This window comes from Hyperolius riggenbachi, chromosome 1 (assembly GCF_040937935.1).
Source record: "Hyperolius riggenbachi isolate aHypRig1 chromosome 1, aHypRig1.pri, whole genome shotgun sequence".
NCBI lineage: Eukaryota > Metazoa > Chordata > Amphibia > Anura > Hyperoliidae > Hyperolius > Hyperolius riggenbachi.
In genome coordinates this window covers 419,421,663-419,445,941 of record NC_090646.1, presented here as the reverse complement: position 1 = coordinate 419,445,941, position 24,279 = coordinate 419,421,663, and the positions used below count along the sequence as shown (strand labels likewise).

Genomic DNA, 24,279 nt, shown 5'->3' with positions numbered 1-24,279 from the left:
CAGGCGCGCGCACAGACGGGACCTTTATGCGGGGGGAAGCCCGTCAGCTGACTTGCTGGTCAGCTGACGTGAGAGCAGACCCACGGCGCCCAGGATAGGCTGATGAGAGGGGGGCGTGCCAGTGAGGTCTCCTCTGCTTCATAAGCCTCCGGGCTTCATCGTTACATTGTCTGTTGCCGTGAATACTAGCGTGTTAGCGCTCATACCTTAGGCTAGTTCCCTGGTGTTGATGCTAAGGATTTCACACCTAGACTAGGGGATTGCTATCCTGTTATTGTTATTTGTTTAGACTAGTTCCCGGGTGTTGATGCTAAGGATTTCACACCCAGACTAGGTTATTGCTTACTGTAATGATTTCCTGTGTATGACTCTTAGCTATTCCCTCTGACCCTGATCCTGCCTTCTGATCCTGTACTTTCGCCTATCTGCCTACCTGTTGCTGAACCTCTGCCTGATTAACGATTACTCTCTTGTCTCAAGATTCTGTACCGATTCTGTACCGATACGTACCTTCCTGTTGCTGAACCTCTGCCTGATTACCGATTACTCTCTTGTCTCACGATCCTGTACTGATACTTACCTCTCTGTTGCCGAACCTTGCCTGCCTGACCATTCTACTCACCAGTGGGCCCTCGCCACTGGTGAGGTGTTACTACGCCAGCTCCGCTGGTGAAAGCAGTTCTGCTAGGCGATAGTTCAGCCTTAATTACCTGCTCATTAGGTAACCTGTCATTGTAGTGTTACTGTGTCTCGCAGGCTGCAGTTTAGTTTGACTCACCCGCCCTTCGGGTGTTCATTTGCCTGCAGTATATTCTGAATCACTCGCTCCTCTGGAGATTCAGCCTCATTAGTATTGTTCCTCCAGCTTGCTGGAGGTGGTACGTTAGTGCACGCTTAGTGTACTGTTTACACCTCACCAGCCCCTCTGGTGAGGCCTCATTAACCATTAAAGTTACGGTTGTACCCAAACACTTACACCTTATTAGGTGTCCAGAGGTTAGCCATACTTGTATTATTGGGGATTCTGCAGATCACTAATAATCAGGTATACATCTGTATTGTTGGTGATACTGCAGATCATCAATAATCAGATACTCTCTGTGTGCTGTCACCAACCGTTACACAGCACTAGTTAAGTTTGCACCTTAGTGGCTCTCTAAAGCCCTTCATAGCAGTTTCAATGGGCCAGTAGACAATCCCCCCCATCCATCAAGTTCCTCAGGTCGTCTGAGTTCCCTCCCTGAGTGCCTGCTGCGCATGTGCAGTCCCATCACTGCACCTTTTTCGAATGTGCTACCATTGCCGGTAGCTTTCTATGCATGAACAGTCCATCCTTTTGTGAACCGATGATGCGTGCACAATCCAAAAGGGTGAGTGGACAGGATGGCACATGCATAGTAGGTGCGACTGAAGTTCCAAATGCAGATCTTACGAAGCTGCTATTGGGAGAATGGAGGGGACCCAGTGTACGCAAAGGGATCTGACAAACTAATTTTAATTGCTGTCTAAATGCTACTTTTTTTAATCTACCAGCAGTATTTAAAAGGGAGTGGTTCTCTCAGACTCTGGTGCCCTCACCATTGCATTCTCAGCTAATGTTTCATCATCCTGTGTAAGAAGCTTACATATTTTTTTCAAATACCAGTTTGTATTTTTACAAATATGTAGTCATTGCTCCAAAGGCTTATTCTTACACTTGCCCAGAGTTCAAAGCGTTAATGTTGTAATATAGTATTTTTTAAATCTATAATGTATGATGTTATGTGTTACAAGCCTTTGAAGTTTCAGTGTAGCATATCATGACTTTAAAAAAGGTTGTGAACCACTACCCTAGAGAATAATGGTGAAAGAATGAACAACAATGAAAAACACCCTATATAGCATGCAGAAATGTTTGTGCATGATGCAATTTTATATTTGCATATGTGCAGAATTTATTTGCTCTCATAGGAAAAAAACTTCATCTATATGTCTATAAAGCCTAGAATGAAGGATGGACATGGGCAAAAGAGGAGACTGGACACACCGAAGTGTGGAGAATGAACACCCAAGAGTGAAGAATGGAGACATCCAAGTGTGGAAAATGGGCACCCAAGAGTGAATAATGGTTAACACCTATGAGTGGAGATTGGACACACTCAAGTGTGGAGAATGGACACCAAAGAGTGAAAAATGCACACACCCAAGCTTGTAGAATTGACACACCCAAAGTGGATCATGGACACACCCAACAGTGAGGAATTCACACACCTGAGAGTGGAGAATGGACACATGCAAGAGTGTAGAATGGATGGATACACCCAAGAGTGGAGAAGACAGGAGATGGGAGATGAATGTTTCAAAATCTCTCTCTTTGGTGAGACACCTGCCTTTTTAGACCAGCAAAATATGGAAAAGAACAGGGAAAAATATGGAGAGGCTTAATTGTCCATTTTCACAGCCCCTTACTTAAATGCGTTATATCTGGAGTTTCATATGGTGTGTGTGTGTGTATGTGTGTGTGTATGTATGTGTGTGTGTGTGTGTGTGTGTGTGTGTGTGTGTGTGTGTGTGTGTGTGTGTGTGTGTGTGTGTGTGTGTGTGTGTGTGTGTGTGTGTGTGTGTGTGTGTGTGTGTACTTTTGGGTGGAGTATAATATATGTAGTTTTTAAAATCTTCAGATGCTTGTAGGCACAATTTGATAGCTTATTGGTATTGTTTTCCAATTGGAGATGTAATGTGTCAAAAAAAGGAAATAGCAATACACATATAATAACATTATAATATAATATGGTAAAGCATACATTGGGCTTGATTCACAAAGCGGTGCAAACTGTTTAGCACGGGTATGCTAAACAGTTAGTACGTGAAGTGCTTTTCGCGGACTTTTGCGCGCACGCAATTTGCCACGATTGTGCGCGCAAAAGTCTGCGATCGCGCGAATCGCGGCACTTTGCACACGCAAAAGTCAGCGAAAAGCACTTCACGTGCTAACTGTTTAGCACACACGTGCTAAACAGTTTGCACCGCTTTGTGAATCAAGCCCAATGTAAAGTATTATATGTGTATTCAAAACAGTAAATGATACTCTTTAATTAAGTGTATTTGTGTAACGATTGGTGTCAGCCCACAGAGAGAATCTGATTGTTGGCGATCTGCAGAATCGCCAAAAATACAGATATTCCCGATTATGGATGATCTGCAGAATCATCAATAATGCGAGTATGAACTAACCTCTGGACACCTAAAGTATGAGTGCTTGGTGCAACAGTAACAAATTAGGATTAATGCAGCGTAGAATTTCCAAAGGAGCGGAAATACTGGAACCCCTCAGGCTAGATACCTAGACTGAGGGTAGCGTAGTCAGACAGGCAGGTTCAGCAACTCACGGACAGAGACAGTACAGAATCGAGAGACAGGATCAGTGTATAGTGCAATCGGCAGTGGTTCGGCAACGAGATCAGAAAGGCAAGGTACAAAATCAGAAGACTAGAGCGTAGTCAGGCAAGCAAGAGGTCATAACAGATAAACAATGCAATTAATACTTTAAGCTATCAAGAAACTGACTCAGTGTGGATTCCCAGCTCCTGCCGGTTCTGGCACACTGTTGGATCTAGCTAAGGTCTGAGAGCTAGCACATATAGTATTCGCAACAGCAGACGGAATGACTGGCATACAGGTCCTATATGTACTGGAAGAGCTCCTCAGCTCCGCCCCAGTCAATCATCCAATCAGAAGAGCGGAAGGAGTCAGCTGACCGGCTTGGTCAGCTGACAGCCCTTCTACTAGCATAAAGGTCCTGTCGCTTGGCCTGCGCGCACGTAAGCCTCAACCTCTGAGCAGGGCCGGATTTGTACTCTTTGCCACCCAAGGCCCACTATCTTCAGCCGCCCCTTGACTGACCGCATTCCTAACCAACCTCACACACACAATTTATACACACTATTCAAGAAAGCGCAGCTGGGTTCCCCAGAATACAGTATTAAGTAGTCAGTATGGCCCCGGAATACAAAAATTAAGAAGCTATAGCCTCCCTAGATACAAGAATTAAGTAGCCATGTGCCACAAAATCAAAGAATTAAGTAGTCACAGGTTTCCAGATAAAACAATTACACCTATAGATACAAGAATGTAGTAGTCACATGCCTCTGCATAAAAGATTCAAGAAGTCACACAGGCCTTTAGATAAAAAAAAAATTAAGTGGCTGGGTGCCAAAGATAGAAAAATAAAAAAGTAGTGATAAAAGAATTAAGTAGCCACATGCCTCCAGATAAAAAAATTAAAGGAAACCTGAGACATTACTACTAGCAGCATTCATACTTATCTGGGGCTTCCTCCAGCCTCATGCAGGATGAGGGCTCCCGAGCCGACCTCCCGAGCCACTCCTCTAGCCTGTGGTAATTTGGCCAGCCACACTCCACTGCGCATGCGTGCCTCCCATCGCGCTCCTAGCCCGCGTAAATGCAACTGGTCAATTTTCAGCTTACCATGGGAGAATGGAGTGGTCTGGGAAAATGGCAAGGGAGTACCAGGTAAGTATGAATGCTGCTTGTAATAACATCTCAGGTACAATTTAAATGGTCACAAGCATCCAGATAAAATTAAACAGTCACATGTCTCTAGAATCTAGACAAAAGAATTGATAGTCAGTTGCGTCAAGACAAATTAGGGAAAAATCAAGTTGCTTCAAAATAAAATAATTAAGTAGCCATGTGCCCCTAAATATCAGTATAAGGTAGCATGATGCCCCCCTCAGTATAAGCAACCAGATGACTTCCCCTCCAGTATAAGTAGCCCCCTCTAGGGTAGCGTTGATACACAGAAGTTGGGCCCATACCTGCACTGCCAACTGCACTGCTAGAAACATCCACACTTTGACACAGAGCTGTAGATGGTATTCCCACAAAGCCTAGCAATACAATGCCCTGACACAACACAGAATTACCTAGGGAACAGAATAGCCATGTTTGACATGTAGAGATAGTCTGCTGAATACATAAAAGGTCTGTTTTTTTCTTCAAAGCACTGTACTTTAAACCTGACATTAACATTTTGTAAAATGTTACTGAATCTAGTGTGTAGTGCTCTAGTAGTTATTACCATGTCTACATTTTTTTAGTTGATGAAAAACCCATAACCCTAGATAGGATGTACAGAACTAAAAGAACAACACATGAACTCTGTGAAGTTTCTAAAGTTCTTTTCATGATCCACCTGTGCACAAAGGTTGCCTAACCTTCTGAGAGTTCATAATTCCATCTTCCAGATTCACGAGAGAAATGTTGGTCTTTTCATGTTCCTGCTGTATCTCCAGTACATTAGAAGACAGTTTCAAAAGAATACAATTTTAAAAGTGAAGTTGGCTTACCATCTCTAGACATTCCCAGGGCAAGACACTTTTGCAGTCTACAGTGTTGGCAGCGGTTTCTATTTGTTCTGTCAATTAAACAGTTCCTCTGCCTTGGGCATGAGTAAGAGGCATTGTTTTGTTGACTCCTTCTGAAGAATCCCTGTAATGGTAAGAGATAATAAGGGATGAGAATGTTATTTCTGCTAATTAAAAGTATTGTGATGAAAAATTGTCTCATTATTAAACAAAAAAATATGAAATCTCTGGGATGTTTGTTTTGTATATAAAATGTAGCCCTGCAGTATAATAATTCTGTTTAGGAGACTCATAATGGGATGTAACTTTGCCCACGGAAGGAACTCTTATTAATGTTCAGTGTGTTTTTTTATGAGATAAACTCAACAATGTTTTTTTTTTTTACTAGGACTTGATCATTTGTTCATCTTAAGCTGAGTTCATCAAAATGCGGATTGCTATGGTCAATACATCACATATCCCAAAGTATGTGGGCATGCATTTTGCCAGCTATCATGAGTAGAGCCAAGAAATGGTCATAATAATTGTTGGTGCTACAGTTCAAACCCACTATGAACAATTTTTCTCCTTGAACAAATAAACAGTAAATGGCTAACATAAAACTGAATCACAGTACTGAAATAAGTACTTTGTAAATGTAGCATGAAAAATGTTTTTCCATTTTTTTTAATGTTTAACTTTTTGCAGCATTATAATCATCCTGCATGTGGATAATGCCAGATAACTGGGTGCTCCAGCATCAAGGTGGGGATGAGCCCCTTGCCCCCTTTTGTGCAGAGTTGCCCACAAGGAGGAGGAGGAGGCGCCTGGAGATGGCAGCCTCGGCAGCTTGCTCTGTCTTTTTATGTTTGTTTTATGTATTTTTGTTTTTCAACATTGCCTTGTGCAACCTAACTCAGATAACCTTCCCAGTGAACAACTACTGAGCATTCGGAACTTACCTGAATATAATCTACCCCTGGATATTTCATCTACTCTTGATCTTCTGGGGATTCTAACCAGTGGAGCTACTGTGCTGAATCAGGCAGTGAAGCTTAGAAGAAGAGGCAAGTGCTCCGGGATCTAGACTCGATTTCGACACAGAGGACTGCGATCTCCACTACCTGGAATCATACTCTCCAATGTCAGGTCCATATGTAACAAACTAGATGAGCTTCAACTACTGATCAGGACAAAGAAGGACTTTCATCTCTATGCTGCTCTTTGCTTCACAGAAACTTGGCTATCTGAGCTTATTCCAGACAATGCTCTGCAGATTAATGGATTTACACTCTACAGATCTGACCAGGACCCACTTATTTCTGTCAAAACCAAAGGTGGAGGTCTCTGTTTCTATATTAATGATAGATGGTGCACGGATGTTACAGTTATCAAGAGGACATGCTCTACTGGGCTGGAAACACTCTTCATAAAATGCAGACCCTACTATTCACCTCGTGAGATTTATTCATCTATTTTGGTTGCTGTGTACATCCCTCCACAAACATGTCTGCAGCCTGTGCTCCAAGATCTCGCAGATCAAATCACTGAGGTGGAAAGGGAGTACCCTGATTCTTTTTTTATCATACTAGGGGATTTCAACAGTGCTAACCTTTCCAAAGAACTCCCCAAATACAGGCAACACGTCACAAATGCAACTAGAGAAGGTAAGACACTTGATCACTGTTACACTACGACTAAGGACTCGTATCACTCTGTCAGCAGGGCAGCTTTGGGGAACTCTGATCATACTGTTATACAGCTTATCCCAACATACATCCAAAGATTAAAAACTGCCAAACCTGTCATGACCACAGTTAAGAAATGGACTAGCGAAGCTGTAGAAAAACGACAGACCTGCTTTGGTTTGACTGACTGGAATATATTCAAAGAATCCTCCAGTGACCTAAATGAATACACTGACACTGTGACATCATATATTACCTTTTGCGAAGAGTCCTGTATCCCCACTAAAAAGTGCATCAGGTACAACAACGATAAACCCTGGTTTACATCACATCTTAGGAAGCTGCGCCTTGTTAAAGAAAGGGCATATTGTACAGGCGATAAAGTCCTCTACAAAGCTGCGAAATACAAACTGCAGAGAGCCATTACTGATGCAAAATAAGATTATTCTAAAAAACTTGAGGAAAAATGTTCCACGCCCAACTCGTCCACAATATGGAAATCTCTACATGAAATTACCAACTACAGAAAGAAATCTCCACAATCACTACACAACCTGCAGCTTGCAAATTAACTGAATACATTTTATTGCAGGTTTGACACTACCAACAAAAGCCAAACACACCAAGTCGATTTGCATAATTTGCATCTCTGCAACAGGCAAACTGAGCACTCCTCCAGCCAGCCAACGTCTCTACCCCCTGCGGTGCCTCAGCATCTACACAACACAGGAAGCCAGACACAATCTGCTGACCTGTCCCCAGATGTGCATGCTCTACCAATATGCCAATAAGATGTAAACAAACTCTTCAAAAGACAGAACACAAATAAGCACCTGGACCAGACTCTGTAACTGCAAAATGTCTGAAACTCTGTGCCAATCAATTAGTGCCTGTATTCACAGGCATATTCAAATCATCTCTGGAACTTTCAATTGTCCCTGCCTGTTTTAAAAGCTCAATCATTGTACCAATTCCCCAAAAAATCAAAACCTACATGCTTAAACGATTACAGGCCCGTTGTCCTGACATCATTGGATATGAAAGCATTCAAAAAACTGATAATGGCTTATCTGAAATCCATCACAGATCCCCTGCTGGACTCTCTGCAATTTGCCTACAGGCCTAATAGATCCGCAACCGATGCCATTAACATGTGTATGCATTATGTACTACAGCATCTAGACACCCCAGGAACCTACACCAGGATTTTATTCATAGATTTCAGCTCTGCATTTAATACCATAATTCCATCACTGCTACACAGCAAGCTCTCCCAGCTACACATACCTGAATCCATCTGCAAATGGATTACACATTTCTTAACCGACAGGAGACAGCATGTTAGACTTGGGAAACACACATCAAGCTCTCTGACAGTCAGTACTGGTGCACCCCAGGGCTGTGTGCTTTCCCCACTGCTCTACTCACTTTATACCAATGACTGCACCTCCACAGATCCATCTGTTAAGGTTCTGAAGTTTGCAGATGACACAACAGTAGTTGGTCTCATACAAAACAGGGGTGAGTCTGCATACAGGCATGTAGTGGGACAGCTTTCCTCCTGGTGCAGCAGCAACAACTTGGAACTAAATGCTCTCAAAACCATGGAGATGATAATAGACTTTAGGAGATCTCCCCCCCCAGCACCTCCAATTAACCATAAACGGATCCACAATAATCCAGGTAGAGTCATTCAAGTTTCTTGGGTCCACAATCTCAAACAACCTAAAATGGGATAACAATACGGCCACTATCGTCAAGAAAGTGCAGCAGAGGATGTATCATCTACGGCAGCTGAGAAAGTTTGGCCTACCTAAAAATGTAATGGTGCAGTTTTACACTGCAATCATCGAATCTACCATAACATCACCTATGACTGTATGGTTTGGCTCCTGCTCAGCATTAGAAAGGGGGAGGCTGCAGCGCATCATCCGAATAGCGGAAAGGATAATTGGCTGTAGCTTTCCTTCCCTGCAGGATCTTTTCGCTAGCAGGTGCAGAAAGAGAGCAACCAAAATTGCCCCTGACCCCTCTCACCCAGCTCACTCCATCTTCCAGCGCATGCCTTCAGAAGTAAGATTCCGGGTCAATCATAACTAAAACCTCTAGACACAGGAACAGCTTTTTTCCTCAGGCGGTAGCCATACTTAATGCTGAACCACACTAGAGCTGCTAGGACTTGAAAGTAATCAGCACAGAACTGAAAATGAGCAATTCTCACCTTGCTTACTGCCACTATACTCACATACAGTCCTTGATATGTAATACTGTATACATACTGCCTGTCCTTGTATTTTTTTTTTTTTGTGTTTGCGTTTGTTACCCTTTTGGGGACCGACGTAGGTTGAATCTACATCCAGCAGGTGGTGCTGCCGTCCTGACTGGACTTTGGAGAGGGGAGATTAAGCTGTCATATGACAGCTGAAATCTCCCCTCATGGATCAGCAGCCATCGCGTATGGCTGCTGATCATGTGATCACTACGATCGCCAGCGGATCATAGTGATCAATTTGACAGCTGTGGCAGCAGGGGGGAAAGAAGAGGATCCACTCCTCCCTGCCGTTCACGCGACGATCAGTGTCGGCCTCTTGCCGGCATCTCTGCTCTTTCTAACGTCATCAAGCCGCGACCCGGAACTGAGAGGCAGTAGGGGCAGAGATGCCGGCCGGAGCAGAGGGGTCCGCTGCAGCTCATCACTGGAGCCTGGAAGGTGAGTGGTGGCTGCTGTGTGCAGGGGCGGACACACAGCCCAGCACACCACAGAGGGGATCTGGCTGCCTGACCCCCCAAATGCGTCCCCCCCTTCAGCAAAAATGCCTGGTCCTTAAGGGGGTTAGGCGGCCGGTCCCAAAAGGGTTAAGCAACTGCCAAGACAAATTCCTTGTAAGTGCAAACTTACTTGGCTAAATAAATTGATTCTGATTCTGATGTTATGCATCATCCTGTTTGGTATAAAACAGGTGACAGAGCCCCACTAAGTTCTGCTTTGATATTCAGGCTATGCTCAATGGGATGGGGGAACAAGAGGTTAGAGAGGCTTGGAGAGAAGCAGGGCTACAAACTGATGTTTGTTTGTTTTTTATTTTAATAAAACAAGTTAAAACAAAGTAAAAAAAGGACCATTCTAAGAAGAGTGAGTAACAGCAGTTGATACTCATGCTCATCTGTCCTTAGCTTTGTCAGGAGACCATTCATTGGCCTCAATTCACTAAGATCATGCTGGAGATAATAAGGCAAGAGAAAACGTACTACCACACAGTAAGAGAGTTATCGTATCTCTTCATTCCTTAAGTAACCTCTGTAGTTAATTTACCTCCTCTGTAGTTAATTTACCTCCTCTGTAGTTATTTTCACACGCAGTTAATTAACTCTCTGGGCAATACAATTGCATCACCCAGGGGGGGGCGCAGCACTTTTTTTTTAATTTTTAATTTTCTTAAATCATGTAACAAGCCCTGGGCTCACTACATGATAGCCGCTGCGCAGCCGCATCCCCCCAGTAAGCAGTAAATCCCGTTCAGAACGGGATTTCCTGCTGGGCTTCCCCGGTCGCCATGGCGACAGGGCGGGATGACGTCATCGACGTCATGGATGTCGTGACGTCAGAGGGAGTCCCGATCCACCCCTCAGCGCTGCCTGGCACTAATTGGCCAGGCTGCGCAGGGGGTCCGGGGGGGGGGGCTGCGCGGCACGGCGGGTAGCGGCAGATCGGCGGCGATCGGAAGTTACACGCAGCTAGCAAAGTGCTAGCTGCGTGTAACAAAAAAAATTATGCAAATCGGCCCACCAGGGCCTGAGAAATCCTCCTGCGCGATATACCCCGAGCTCAGCTCGGGATTATCGCCCAGGAGGTTAACAGCCTGTCTTTAACTCTGGAGTTATTTTAAGGATTGGAGAGTTAACTTAAAGACAGAAGAGTTAACTTTAGGTTTGCCTGAGGTAAAATGTTTCCTGAATACTACAGGTCTCATTACCATGGTAACAACTCTAGAAATGTTATTAAAGACAGGAGATAAGCTTAGTGAATTGAGGCCATTGAATCAGTCAGAGAGAACTCTAGATGAGGAAAAATGTCCAAGTGAGTTCTTTCTCACACTGCTGGACAAGGTAATATTTAGCCATGCAGTTTTAATTGGATCAGGCGACTGACAAAATGTATGATTTTAGCCGTTGCCTACATTTATTGCTACTGAGGTTGTGTAATTGTATCAGGCCCATGATGAGGTTGTAAAAATGAAAAAGAGGACACCATCCACAAAATTGCAAATGCCTGCCAGTTGGTATACCTTTTCAATCTGAACATTTTAAATCTAGCTAATGGATGAACGGGAGTGACGGGGCAGCCCTGCCTTATCCCCTGCTGCAGTTCAAAAGGAGACGTTAAAAAAAAAAACCTAAGTAGATATTTTTACTTGTAAAATTTTGTGCATGGCATTAATTAAAGAGGCACTGTAACGACATGTAATAGAACATAGTAAATTATTTATGGTACCTACTTTTACATTATTTATCCTGGCTTCAGCCAGGGAAAAAGTTCCAAAAGAGTTTGTGATTTCAGAAAATTGCAGTGATGGTGCCCATTAACAATGCAATTTTCCTGAACAATCGACCTTCTGATCAGTCGGCTTGGATAATGTTGATGGTGCCAAATAATAACAAATGATCGCTGTATAGATGGTTTCATCCATCCATTTTGTTGATCCATTTTATTTAAACTAATTGGAATAGTTATATATTATATCTTATTTATGGACCTGGTCAATTCTTTTTGATTGCAAATATTGGCTCAAAAGGTCAATCATTTGCTAAAATTCTCTTCAGCTGCTGGGGTTTGCTGTGCATCCTAAGAGCATTTTGGCACCTACATTTTTTGATTGTTTGTTGAAAAAGTGACCGCATGGCGAAACACTGAGCTTTTCTTGCAAAAAATTCAGTAAGCGAGAAAGTCCTGATTTGCCACAAGATAACATTTATGCTCATCCACACCCGTGTACTGCAATCTCACTGTTGAAAATCAAAAACCAATCATCTTTCAAATTCATAATTGCATGCTGACTTCTGGCTGCTGGATAGGCTGAACTATCATTTTTTTTTTTTTACAGATTTCACATTTTCTTTATTATGTTGTTGTAGAGAGAGATTGAGGATCTCTTCTTCATAATCAGTAAACATTTGCAAGCTATAAATAAATATTAACACCTTAGTTTTAGATGTTAACTCATACACAAACACTTAAATATGCTAATAATTGATTAGCATTCCCCTTCCCTACGGGATTTTGTATACGAATACATCACTTGTTGAACATGTGTTAAATTCACAGGTGTACTGTATATTCAATCATGTAATTTGTATTGGTAAACTATCCAACAAATGCATGCTGCAGCTCCGCAACAGGCATCGGTATGATTTCATATACATTCATGTCCAAATAAATAGATAATCTTAGAAGCTACATCAAGAGATAATTTTTCATATTTTCTTAATAAACTTTCAGGACTTTTTAATTGAAAAAGTACCACAAAGTAAATGAAAAATGATTTTTAGCATTTTCTTTCTGGCTGGTGACTTTAAAGGCTTTTTATTGACAAGGGGCCATATGCAATTCACTTTTTCACCTGAGTTTTCTCCAATGAGAAAGAAAATCATCTTTGATTTAAAATAACTTTTTAGCACTTTGCAATGGAAAAAAAGTATCAGTAAGTAGGTAAAAAGTACTAGCAGATTTTTTTTTAGCATTTTCTTGCTTGCTGCCTTGCTGGTGGTTTAAAAAGGCAATTATTGACAAGTTTAAAAACATCACCTAGGAGAAAACTAAGGTGAAAAAGTGAATTGCATATGGCCCAAGAGGTGTGAAAATAACTCCTTGGAGAAAACTCAGGAGAAAAAGTAAATTGCACATAGGCCAATATATCCAGTGATGATGGAAAAGTAAAAGTTCAAATTTGTACTAACCATAAAAATATTTTTTTGTGGTACTCATATTTCCCTACACAGTGACACAGAAGCACACTAATATTAGTGTCTCAATAAAGGCCATAGACCATAGTGTTTCTTAATTTTATTATGTAAACTTTACTCCTGGTAATATTTAAAAATCAGGCCTGTTTTCAACATCAGCATGAATACAAATAGAAGTACTCATAAGATCATATATGGCTGGAGATTTGGGAGGTGTGAAAGGGACCCATATGGATTTGGGTGGCATGTTTGGGCACCAGCTCCCAGTAAGCACAATGCAGTATCATTTGTAGGAAAAACACTGCACTGATAAACATTAAAACAGGGTAAAAAATGGTGATACACTTCAGACACAGTTTATAGGTAGCGCAGCGCAGAAGTTAACCAAGGCCAACAATGCAATAAAAGCCCTTAGGTCCACTTCAAGCACCAACAGAAAGCATGACGGGATAGGGTTTTCCAGAATAAGCAGAGGTGAAAGTTCTGCTCCCCCAGGCTCCAACACTCCCCACTGATTCACTTCCTCATTTGCGTCCCCACCCAACTAGTATCGTCAGCTGCGTGACTCATGAGAGGCTGTGTTTATTAGGTGGTCTAGCAGCGGGGCGGCTGTCTCCGCGTTCAGACCGGCGGTTTCCGCACAGCAGCATGCGTCTGGTTTGTCTGAGCCTTCTAGTGCACACAGATGGAGAGCTACGCGCGCGCGCTGGGAGGCAGGACCTTTATGCCAGTAGGAGAGGGATCAGCTGATCAGGTCTATCAGCTGATCTCAGCGCAGTGTGTGATTGGCTGAGTGGCACTGGGCGGCGCTGAGGAGCGCTGCACTATATATAGATCTTGCTGGTCAGTCTCTGGTTGTCTGCCGTTGCAAATACTTACGTGTGAGCACTCAGACCTCAGTCAGATCCCACAGTGTGTTAGAACCAGGAGGACCTGGGAATTATGCTTGTGTTATACTTTAGACCAGTTCCGGGGGTGTTGAGACCAAGGACCTCACACCCAAGCTTAGGATTACTGTGTCATTGCTGTGTTATACCTTAGACCAGTTCCGGGGTGTTGAGACCAAGGACCTCACACCCAAGCTTAGGATTACTGTGTCATTGCTGTGTTATACCTTAGACCAGTTCCGGGGTGTTGAGACCAAGGACCTCACACCCAAGCTTAGGATTACTGTGTCATTGCTGTCTTATACCTTAGACCAGTTCCGGGGTGTTGAGACCAAGGACCTCACACCCAAGCTTAGGATTACTGTGTCATTGCTGTGTTATACCTTAGACCAGTTCCGGGGTGTTGAGACCAAGGACCTCACACCCAAGCTTAGGATTACTGTGGCATTGCTGTGTTATACTATAGACCAGTTCCTGGGTGTCGAGACCAAGGACCTCACACCCAAGCTTAGGATTACTGTGTCATTGCTGTGTTATACCTTAGACCAGTTCCGGGGTGTTGAGACCAAGGACCTCACACCCAAGCTTAGGATTACTGTGGCATTGCTGTGTTATACTATAGACCAGTTCCTGGGTGTCGAGACCAAGGACCTCACACCTCAGACCAGGACTCTGCTCTATTTCTGTTATGACTATTTGTTCTGTCGACCTCTCTATTGCTTTCTGATTTGGTACCTCTGCATATCTGCCTACCTGTTGCCAGACCCTGCTTGTACCCGGTTACCGAATCAGCCTTCTGTCTCTGTACCTCATCTGCTCGTGTGTTGCCGACCAGGCCTGCCCAACCTTCCAAGCTGTCACTCACCCTTGAGTGCTCAGTTCATCTGTACTAGCAGTGACACCATTCCACCTAGTGTCAGTTGCAACTAGGACTCCTGCTCCTCAGAGAGTCCGGCCTGTTAGCAGCCAGTGGCCTCTTCCCCTGGAGTCCCCTGGCGGCAGTACAGTCTATTACCTGATCTCTAGATATCCCTGGTTGCCAGGTTCTCACTATTCTCTCTCTCAAGGAGATAGTCCCTGCACTTCCCAGGGCCACCTGCCCCTCAGGTGGTTCTTGGCCGAGCTGCCTGTATTTCCCGCCTCACGGGAGATAGCCTACAGTTACACCAAACACTTACTCTTTATTAGGTGTCCAGAGGTTAGTCATACTTGTATTATTGGTGATTCTGCAGATCATCCATAATCAAGTATACATCTGTATTATTGATGATTCTGCAGATCATCAATGATACAGATTCTCTCTGTGTGCTGACACCGATCGTTACAGTAATCATTTTATTTTTTTTGTGGAAGCTCATTGGACAGCAGTAATGTAATTATGATGTTAAACATAGAACAGGCTTCACATTTTGATATTTAACTCTTAAACTCAAAATAAGAATCATGGACTCTGGGAAAGTTATATTTAGGATTAAGTCTATAGTTACAATTACTTATTATATACATCTATTTTCACTTCTGTTATGTTTTAAAAATTTTCTTATCCTAACCTATGTGCTGTTCAATCGTTAATGCACCTAACCTAGCGTTCCTCAGTACTAACCTAACTCAAACATTTTTGCACCCTATGCAACTTTTTCATGAACTGTATCCAAATGACATCATGTTACCCTGATAATGCTACAATCATGTATTTGATTTAGCACGTGGCACATTTTATTTATTCATTGCATATTTTATTCCCCCTCCCTTACCCTGGGCCTTTAGATTGGTACTTGCACTTTTATACAAATAATTATTCTTATATCTATGCCTACCATGCTGCTTACTGTTGGGTTTTCATTGCTTTTATTGCCTTTGTTGTCTAATAAAGTATTGATTTATTATTATTCATTTATCATATGATCCACTAACTTCACAAAGTTTAGTTTAGTAGTTTAGTCTGGAGTTTAGTAGTTTAGTCATTGGTTAGTAGTTTTATAGCACCTTCAATTTGCTACAATATTAGTACGGTAATCAAGTATGTTCTGATTTATAACTACTTATACAGTTCTACATCTCATCTAGATCATTCTTCTTTGTTTCTAAAGCCATGTTACAGATTGCTCCTTAATATGCCATCAGTTTAAGTGGTACTGTTTGTTTTCCCATTCTCCCAATTACAAGGCTTTGCTTGTTAGCTTTAATACTTTATGTTGCCATCATTAAAAGGAGTTTACTTCTGAAAAGTGTGTCATTGACTTTTACTGTGATACTGCCATGACTCCGCTGGATGAGCCTACAGCACACAGCTTTGTGAAGGGTAAATAAGGCTATGCTTTGTACTGCACTGTTATTGCATGATTTCGGCAATTAGGTAGTGATGCAAAAAGAGCAAACAGAGAACACAGTGAGGAGGGAACTGTTACGAGAGTTCTGAATCAGGCTAAACCAAGTGAACAAAAACCTGTCCTAGATTTTGTTTGAAAAGTAGTTAAAAACAGGATATCTAAACTGTAAAGTTTACAGCATGCAGCAATTACTCTCTAAGTCAGAGAATATCTGAAAAGAAAGATAGAAAAAATCCACATAAGAAATCTTGAACAAATGTTGTTCAATATTGTGTTAAACAGAGAAAAAATGTGCTTTGCTTTTTAATATGCAAAATAATAGTTTTTCCACACAAAAAAACAAAAAAAAAACCGGCTACTAACTGAGACCACTAAGCATCTTTTAGGGGCCATAAATTCCACTATAAGGCGTTAGGTTAAAAATAGGAATGTATACTTCCCCCCAAATGTGTTTAGAGAAATCCCTGCATTAGTGTATAAATTAGAGGTTGACAAAAATATTTAGTGAGTGTATAAGTGAGGGCCTTAGTCAAGTATGTGTTGATAATGGCGTAATATTTTGTGATCTGTGAAATAATCCTGGAACCAAAAGAGGGAGTGGGAATACATGAATTGGTGCAGAAAGTATTTTCCCTTTCATTTTGCAAAAACTGCAAATTTTTTTTTTTTACAAAATTTTTCATGCATACTTGAATTACATTAATTAATGTTCCATGGAGCAGATACAACAAAACTGTGCCTGTGGGTTTCATAATGAAGCTGTAAGGGAGTTACTTTGCCAGTGCTCCATGTGGCTGAGTTTCCTCCTCAAGCAACCGTGGCCAAGTTGGACTCTGACCACGTGGCATCCTCAGCATCCCTACATAAGCGGGCACCCTCTTGGACAGGTGTGCACAGCAATACGCCTGTCTTATTCCTTCCACTGTTGTTGTTAGCAGCCTAACAGAGCCAGAGAGGATTTTCAGTAATTAGTTTTTTTGCTAAAAGAGTGGCCTGTGAGCCACTCAGCTACTGTTGCAGCTAAAAAGCTGCTGGCACTTGTAGTCCCACTGGATTGGTCCCTGCCCCAATAAAAGTTCAGCCCTGTACAGTGCTCCTTGCATTAGTGTGCTATTCTTCTAGGGTGTGATTTTCAGGCTGCTTTGTGTTACGACTTGTCTGACCTTTGACCTTAAGTTTGATTGTTACCTGGATCTTAGAGCAACTGAGTAAAGAAACACTGAAGCGTCATTCTCTAATATTTGCAGTTTACACACTACTCAACATTCTAAATGATTTTACAGAGCTGGCTAGTAAACTTTTGAACTCTCCTCTGCAGGAAAAAAAAATCCAGTTAGAGACACTTGAGGTAATAAGAAGACAAAGCTCTCTGGGACTTTGAAAGTCATGGAGCTCAGTGGCTCTTTTGCATAGATAACAACTGGAGTTTCTTAACTCTTCCTGTACTGGAAACAATATTAAACTAATGTCTCTGCTCCTAATGTTGTATTTCTTAGCTGTACTACACAACCAAGTCATTATATCATTTTTTGCGTCAGTGTCTCTTTAAGTGTAAATGGGGCCTAAAGAAAAGTGCAAATATATTCCTAAACTGCCGCAGATTAAGAAGTGCTCAATAGTACTTCTACAGATTGTAGGCTAAGAATGATTTTTGAAGTTCTCCTCCCCCTGCTAAATTCCTCATCATAGCCTGCCTGTATTAATACAGCAGATGTATTGGTTACCTTGGCAACAGCAATTTCCCTCACACACTGCACTGTCTAAGAGACCTTCCTAACTCCTCCCCCTTTACAACTGTTTTAGAAGGAAACTGCTCTAGTGATTTCCTAAGATGCCTGAGGCAATTCTGCACGGATTTCTAAAAACCTACCAATATTTTGTCTCAGACACTCTTGATAAATGTCCCCTCATTCTCCAAAATCAAGAAAGCATTCCCAAAATACTCTCTGGCTCCTGCCTACTCAATTCTATCTCTAGGCAGTTACAGATCATTCCTCAGATCAACTCCTGAAATGAGTTTTGACAGGACTAAATATTTTCTATGAAGCAGCTCTTGGTGAATCAGGATCAAGGTCCACGTTCTTCTGTACTTATTTTCTCTGCTGGCATGTTTCTAATCCCAATTAGTTCTGGGGAGCTCATTCTTAAAGCAGGAGAATGCCACCCAACAACAGCACCATCAAAATCAATATGGGGATATTCTGTGAAGCCAGACAAACAAAACAAGTTCTTTCCACCGACACCTGGTCTGCAACCCATTCACATACAATGCAATCTACCTGAAAATTTACCTTAATCTGACAAGTAAATCAGATGACTCGTGCATACCTGAACTCAAGGCAGGCCTCTAATTTGTTTCAATAGAAGCAGCCTCAGACTATAAATCATGATTTCCAAATCTCTGGACATAGTTTCTATCCATGAGCATACAGTATTTTTCTTTTTTTAAATAACAGGGCACTTTTACAATAGGCATTTATGAGGAACTGTGTCACACACTTTTGGAAAGTAAAAAACAATAACTAAATAAAAATAAATACTAATCTAAAGGATTGCTTCCTGCTGTGAATGGGGTTATCCTAGTCCTCTATAATAAAGCCCTAATGTCCCTGCATCTGTCCGTGTGTCAGTGCTTTTTAGCACTGCGCATGTGCAGGGACAGACGCAGAGACACTGAGGAGGACGGGGCCAGGGGGGCAGGTGTGTGCATCGCACGCGGCGGGCGTGTGCTTTGGGTGCGCGGCATGCACGCGTGCGGCGGGTGCGCAGCGTGCATGCACGACCGGTGCACATGCACGCGGCGCATTAGGGACAGACCTAGCCCGTTTTTAAACGGCGAAGTCACTAGTACTGGAATAAAGTCTAATGCAGCATCACACACAAAACAATACAGTGTTTATCCATAAAAGGTAAAAGTTCTTTTTTTTTATTTTTTTAATTTTACCAATTGCTGTCAGGATCAAACCACTATTAAATGGGTAATTGTTAAACTAACTTACTGTGCATATAGTTGTAGCATCGCCATTTATCCATCAAAGGTGATTGTTATCTCGATTTTTTAATTCGCTTGCAGATCAACACCACCACTCTCTGTGACCATTGTTCAAGTAATATACTGTTTGTATACTTTTGTACCCTTTGTTTGTATACTGACAAGTAATCTTTCTTTTTTCAGTTGCATTCCCTATCACACCATCAGTTTGTTAAATACAATTTAACAAAGAAGGTATTTGCAATAATTCAGCTTTAAGTAAGCAATTGTGATTGTGCTCACTCCCAAATATGCAAATCATCTATTTAGGCCCCAAAAAGCCAGGCACACATCCAGAACCGCTTGTTTATAGTGAAACTATAGCATATACATTTTACAGAGCCACATTAATCCAACATGCACACAGCTGTTTCAGACTTAATGGTCCACATCAGTGCATGGCATGGATTGATATGGCTCTATGTGATAGGGTTTCAAACTAGTACTGCAGAGCACCCAGATAGATTATCTACATGGTGACCCAGAACCACTTGGAGAGTATAAGGGGCTAAAAGATACTGAAAAAAGACCACAAAGCATTACTTAAAAAAAGTTTTTTTTGGTGTCTTTTAGCCCCTTAGCGTCCTCAGTTAACTCCAGCACAAATATTACCATTACCAAAATTATCCAGGCCTGAATCTCAAATGACTTCCATGTACTCCTTACGAAATAATTTAATTTAATTTAATTAACCAGTAATCATACTACTTAATTCAAACTTTAAATCCACCTATGATATTTCTTTTTTCAGGAAGATCCATTGAAGAGCCTTCAATCTTTGCAGCCTGAATAATTCTTTAGGAAACCAACACCATGCTCTGTGAGCATGCTTATTTATTTATTTTTTTAGGAAGACCCCTTCAAAGGCTTTCTTATAACTACAAAGACAACTTTTCTGCTTACTACCAAAATCGACATAAGAGTTTTTTGGGGGAGAAAGCTGACCAAAGAACGGCCAATTTGTTAATCTGATAACAACTGAGGTACAGACCATGAGAAAAACTGTACATTAATCTGGGCAAGGTATGCACTGACAGTGTCACAGTGTCTGTGTGACACAGAAGAGAGCAGAAGACAGCCTTTTATAACAGAACGAGCAGGATAATGAAATCCGAGAAAGCTGTAAATTGTACGACTTATATCTATCCGTTCTGTTTTTGAAGTCACGAAAAACAACCCCTCTGTGTTACGTTACAGATGTTTCCTTTTCGCTTAATAGCAAAATGCTACTCAGTCATAAACTTTTCCTGTCTTTCCAGGCCCCTCTTCTTCCCTTACTGTAGGGTTCCCCTGTTCTTCTCATCACTGGTGGGGCAGCCCTGTGGGTCGTGACCTGGTGGGCACCAGGCAGCAAAGTAGTCCGTTGTCCCCATAAGGGGTAATGGCTCATCATCCCTTGCGAGGTGCGCTGGTGAAAACCTGTGCCTACTTAGATTCCAAGCCCTAGGGGTGCCTGCACTAATCACTGGTGCTGAGATCAACAGGACCCTGACAGTTAATTACTTCACAGGAATGTTCCACTGCACAAGGTGACTAAAAACGACTTATATAAGTTGAAGAAAATGTTTATGTCTTAACTTCTTTAAACCATGATTTTGTGTTTACGTGTAGTTAAATTTATAACATATGCTTACCTTCCAGTCTGTTCAACATCATTTATTCAATGAAGTATGCAAAATAATTACATATTCCCAGGGAGTCTCATTTTTTTTGTTCTATCACTAGAAATAAAATTCTCATAATTTATACTAGCTGTAGACTTAAATGTATCAACTTTTTAAAGACTGCAAGTAGATCCTGCACTTATCTTTAATTCAAAATCACTGATAGCAATTTTCTAAAATGATATGAACAGTTCTATAACATGGTCATTTTCCTTTAATCTTATAAAAATCTTTAATCTGATCAAATCAATAGATGCACATTTCAGTTTAAAAGGAAACTACCTCTTTTTACACCAGATATTGTAGACATTTTCAGACAGCTACATTTTTACATATGCCAGTGCTGTAGAACCGATGTTAGTAGATATTTGAAATTGTTGATTAACTTAAAATGGATATACCATATATACTTGAATATAAGTCGACCTTGTGTATAAGTAGACCCCAATATTTTACCCTCTTAAGCTGGAATTTTTTTATTGACTCAAGTATAAGTCTACCCAGCAAAGTTAATGGCTGCACTTGGGGATTGGAAAGATTTAACACCTGCACTTGGGGCCCAGGAGGGGTTAATGACTGCACTGCATACAGTATTGCAGCCATTAACCCCTCCTGTCCCTTAAGTGCAGCCAATAACTCCTCCAGGCCCCCAACTGCAGCAATAATTCATGCCCCTTCCTGCAGCCCATTATTTTCCCCCTGCTCCTTTCCTTACATAGTTATACAGAGTTATTTTGGTTGAAAAAAGACATACGTCCATCAAAGTACAACACCAGCCTGCTCCTTCACATATCCCTGTTGATCTAGAGGAAGGCGAAAAAACCCTTACAAGGCATGGTCCAATTAGCCCCAAAAGGGAAAGAAATTCCTTCCCGACTCCAGATGGCAATCAGATAAAATCCCTGGATCAACATCATTAGGCATTACCTAGTAATTGTAGCCATGGATGTCTTTCAACGCAAGGAAAGCGTCTAAGCCCCCTTTAAATGCAGGTATAGAGTTTGCCGTAACGACTTCCTGTGGCAATGCATTCCACATCTTAATCACTCTTACTGTAAAGAACCCTTTCCTAAATAAATGGCTTAAACGTTTTTCCTCCATGCGCAGATCATGTCCTCTAGTCCTTTGAGAAGGCCTAGGGACATAAAGCTCATCCGCCAAGCTATTATATTGCCCTCTGATGTATTTATACATGTTAATTAGATCACCTCTAAGGTGTCTTTTCTCTAGACTAAATAAACCCAGTTTATCTAACCTTTCTTGGTAAGTGAGACCTTCCATCCCACGTATCAATTTTGTTGCTCGTCTCTGCACCTGCTCTAAAACTGCAATATCTTTTTTGTAATGTGGTGCCCAGAACTGAATTCCATATTCCAGATGTGGCCTTACTAGAGAGTTAAACAGGGGCAATATTATGCTAGCATCTCGAGTTTTTATTTCCCTTTTAATGCATCCCAAAATTTTGTTAGCTTTAGCTGCAGCGGCTTGGCATTGAGTGCGATTATTTAACTTGTTGTCGATGAGTACTCCTAAGTCCTTCTCCAAGTTTGATGTCCCCAACTGTATCCCATTTATTTTGTATGGTGCTAGACCATTGGTACGACCAAAATGCATGACTTTACATTTGTCAACATTGAATTTCATCTGCCATGTATGTGCCCATATAGCCATCCTATCCAGATCCTGTTGCAATATGACACTATCTTCCTGAGAGTTGATGATTCTGCACAATTTTGTATCATCTGCAAAAATAGCAACATTGCTCACTACTGTATCTACTAGGTCATTAATAAATAAATTGAAGAGCACTGGACCTAGTACAGACCCTTGTGGGACCCCACTGCTAACAGTCTCCCATTTTGAGTATGATCTATTGACCACTACTCTTTGTTTTCTGTCCATTAGCCAGTTCTCTATCCATGCACACAGACTCTTCCCCAGTCCTTGCATCCTCAACTTTTACACCAGACTTTTGTGTGGAACATTGTCGAAGGCCTTTGCAAAGTCCAAGTATATCACATCTACAGCATTGCCAATATCCACATTAGCGTTCACTACCTCATAAAAGCTGAGCATGTTAGTCAAACAGGACCTGTCTTTAGTAAACCCATGTTGATGCTGAGAAATAAGATTATTTTGTACTATGAAGTCATTTTATAGTATCTCTTAGTAACCCCTCAAATAATTTGCATACAACTGATGTTAAGCTTACAGGTCTATAATTTCCTGGATCTGATTTTTTGCCCTTTTTAAATAATGGGAAAACGTGGGCTGTACGCCAATCCACTGGGACTCTGCCAGTTGAAAGAGAGTCACAAAAGATAAGATAAAGGGGTTTATCTATAACTGAACTTATATCCCTTAGGACCCGAGGATGCATGCCATCCGGGCCAGGTGCCTTGTCTGTTTTTAATTTATTTAGTCTTGCCTTCACTTCTTCCTGCGTTAAGTAGTTAATATTACAGTTGGAAGATTGAGACTCTTCTGCATCTGTAATTTGCAACAGTGCTGTTTCCTTTGTGAAGACAGAAGCAAAGAAAGCATTTAATAACTCTGCCTTACCTTGGTCATCCACCATTGAGTTCCCACCCTCATCCTTTAGGAGTCCTATACAGTCAACCTTTCGTTTTTTAGAGTTGATGTACTTGTAAAACTTTTTGGGGTTAGATTTGATACCCCTAGCGATTTGTGTCAGTAACAGCAAAATTACCTCTGCAGCCGAGAGCGGCATGGCCGGCGCTCTCGCGTCTGACGTCACGGCGGATTCCGCCGCCGCCTCTTTGGCATCGCTTTCCACCAGGTCAGGTATTTCCAGAGTCCATCAAAGCAGGGCAGCACTCGCGCGCACCAGGAGACAGGACCTTTATGCTTTGAGTAGGCGGGTCAGCTGACCTGCCGGTCAGCTGACAGGGCTGGGCTGACTTTTGGCACTGATTGGCTGGAATCTGCTGGGCGGAACTTGTGAATGCTCTGTCTGTATTTAAGGCCTAAATTGTCAGTGCATCATTGTCTGCTGTTGCTGAAACTTTGCGGTTAAGCTCTCAGACCTTAGTCAGATCCCAGTGTGCTTTGATCCGGCAGGAACCTGGGGATTTCACACATAGCTAGGAATTGTTTGATAGCTATAATTATAATTTGATATTATTGCCTTTATGTGTATGAACCTTGCCTGAACTTCCTTACTATCCTTTGCCTCACGATTCTGTGCTCTGCCTATCTGTCTTGTTGCCGACCCTGGCCCGACCTCGATTCTGCTCTAGTTTTCTGATTCTGTACCTCCGCATATCTGATTGTTGCCGACCTTGGCTTTACTCTGACTACGATTCTGTTTACCGATTTTGTACTGCGACCTGACCGATCAGTTACCGACCCT

General features: G+C 41.9%; 1 protein-coding gene across 4 annotated transcripts in view; it reads right to left on the bottom strand.

Annotated features, from left to right (window-relative positions):
- RORB (RAR related orphan receptor B) overlaps positions 1-24,279 on the bottom strand; it is a 312,638-nt gene that overhangs the window by 46,385 nt on the left and 241,974 nt on the right. For 2 of the 4 annotated variants that reach the window (XM_068271414.1, XM_068271413.1), the window contains exon 3: positions 5,349-5,490. In XM_068271414.1, coding sequence (XP_068127515.1) covers positions 5,349-5,490 — 142 coding nt within the window. Of the gene's footprint in view, positions 1-5,348; positions 5,491-16,985; positions 17,033-18,081; positions 18,144-24,279 lie in introns of those variants that run through there. The other 2 variants (XM_068271415.1, XM_068271416.1) reach the window with 2 other exon arrangements.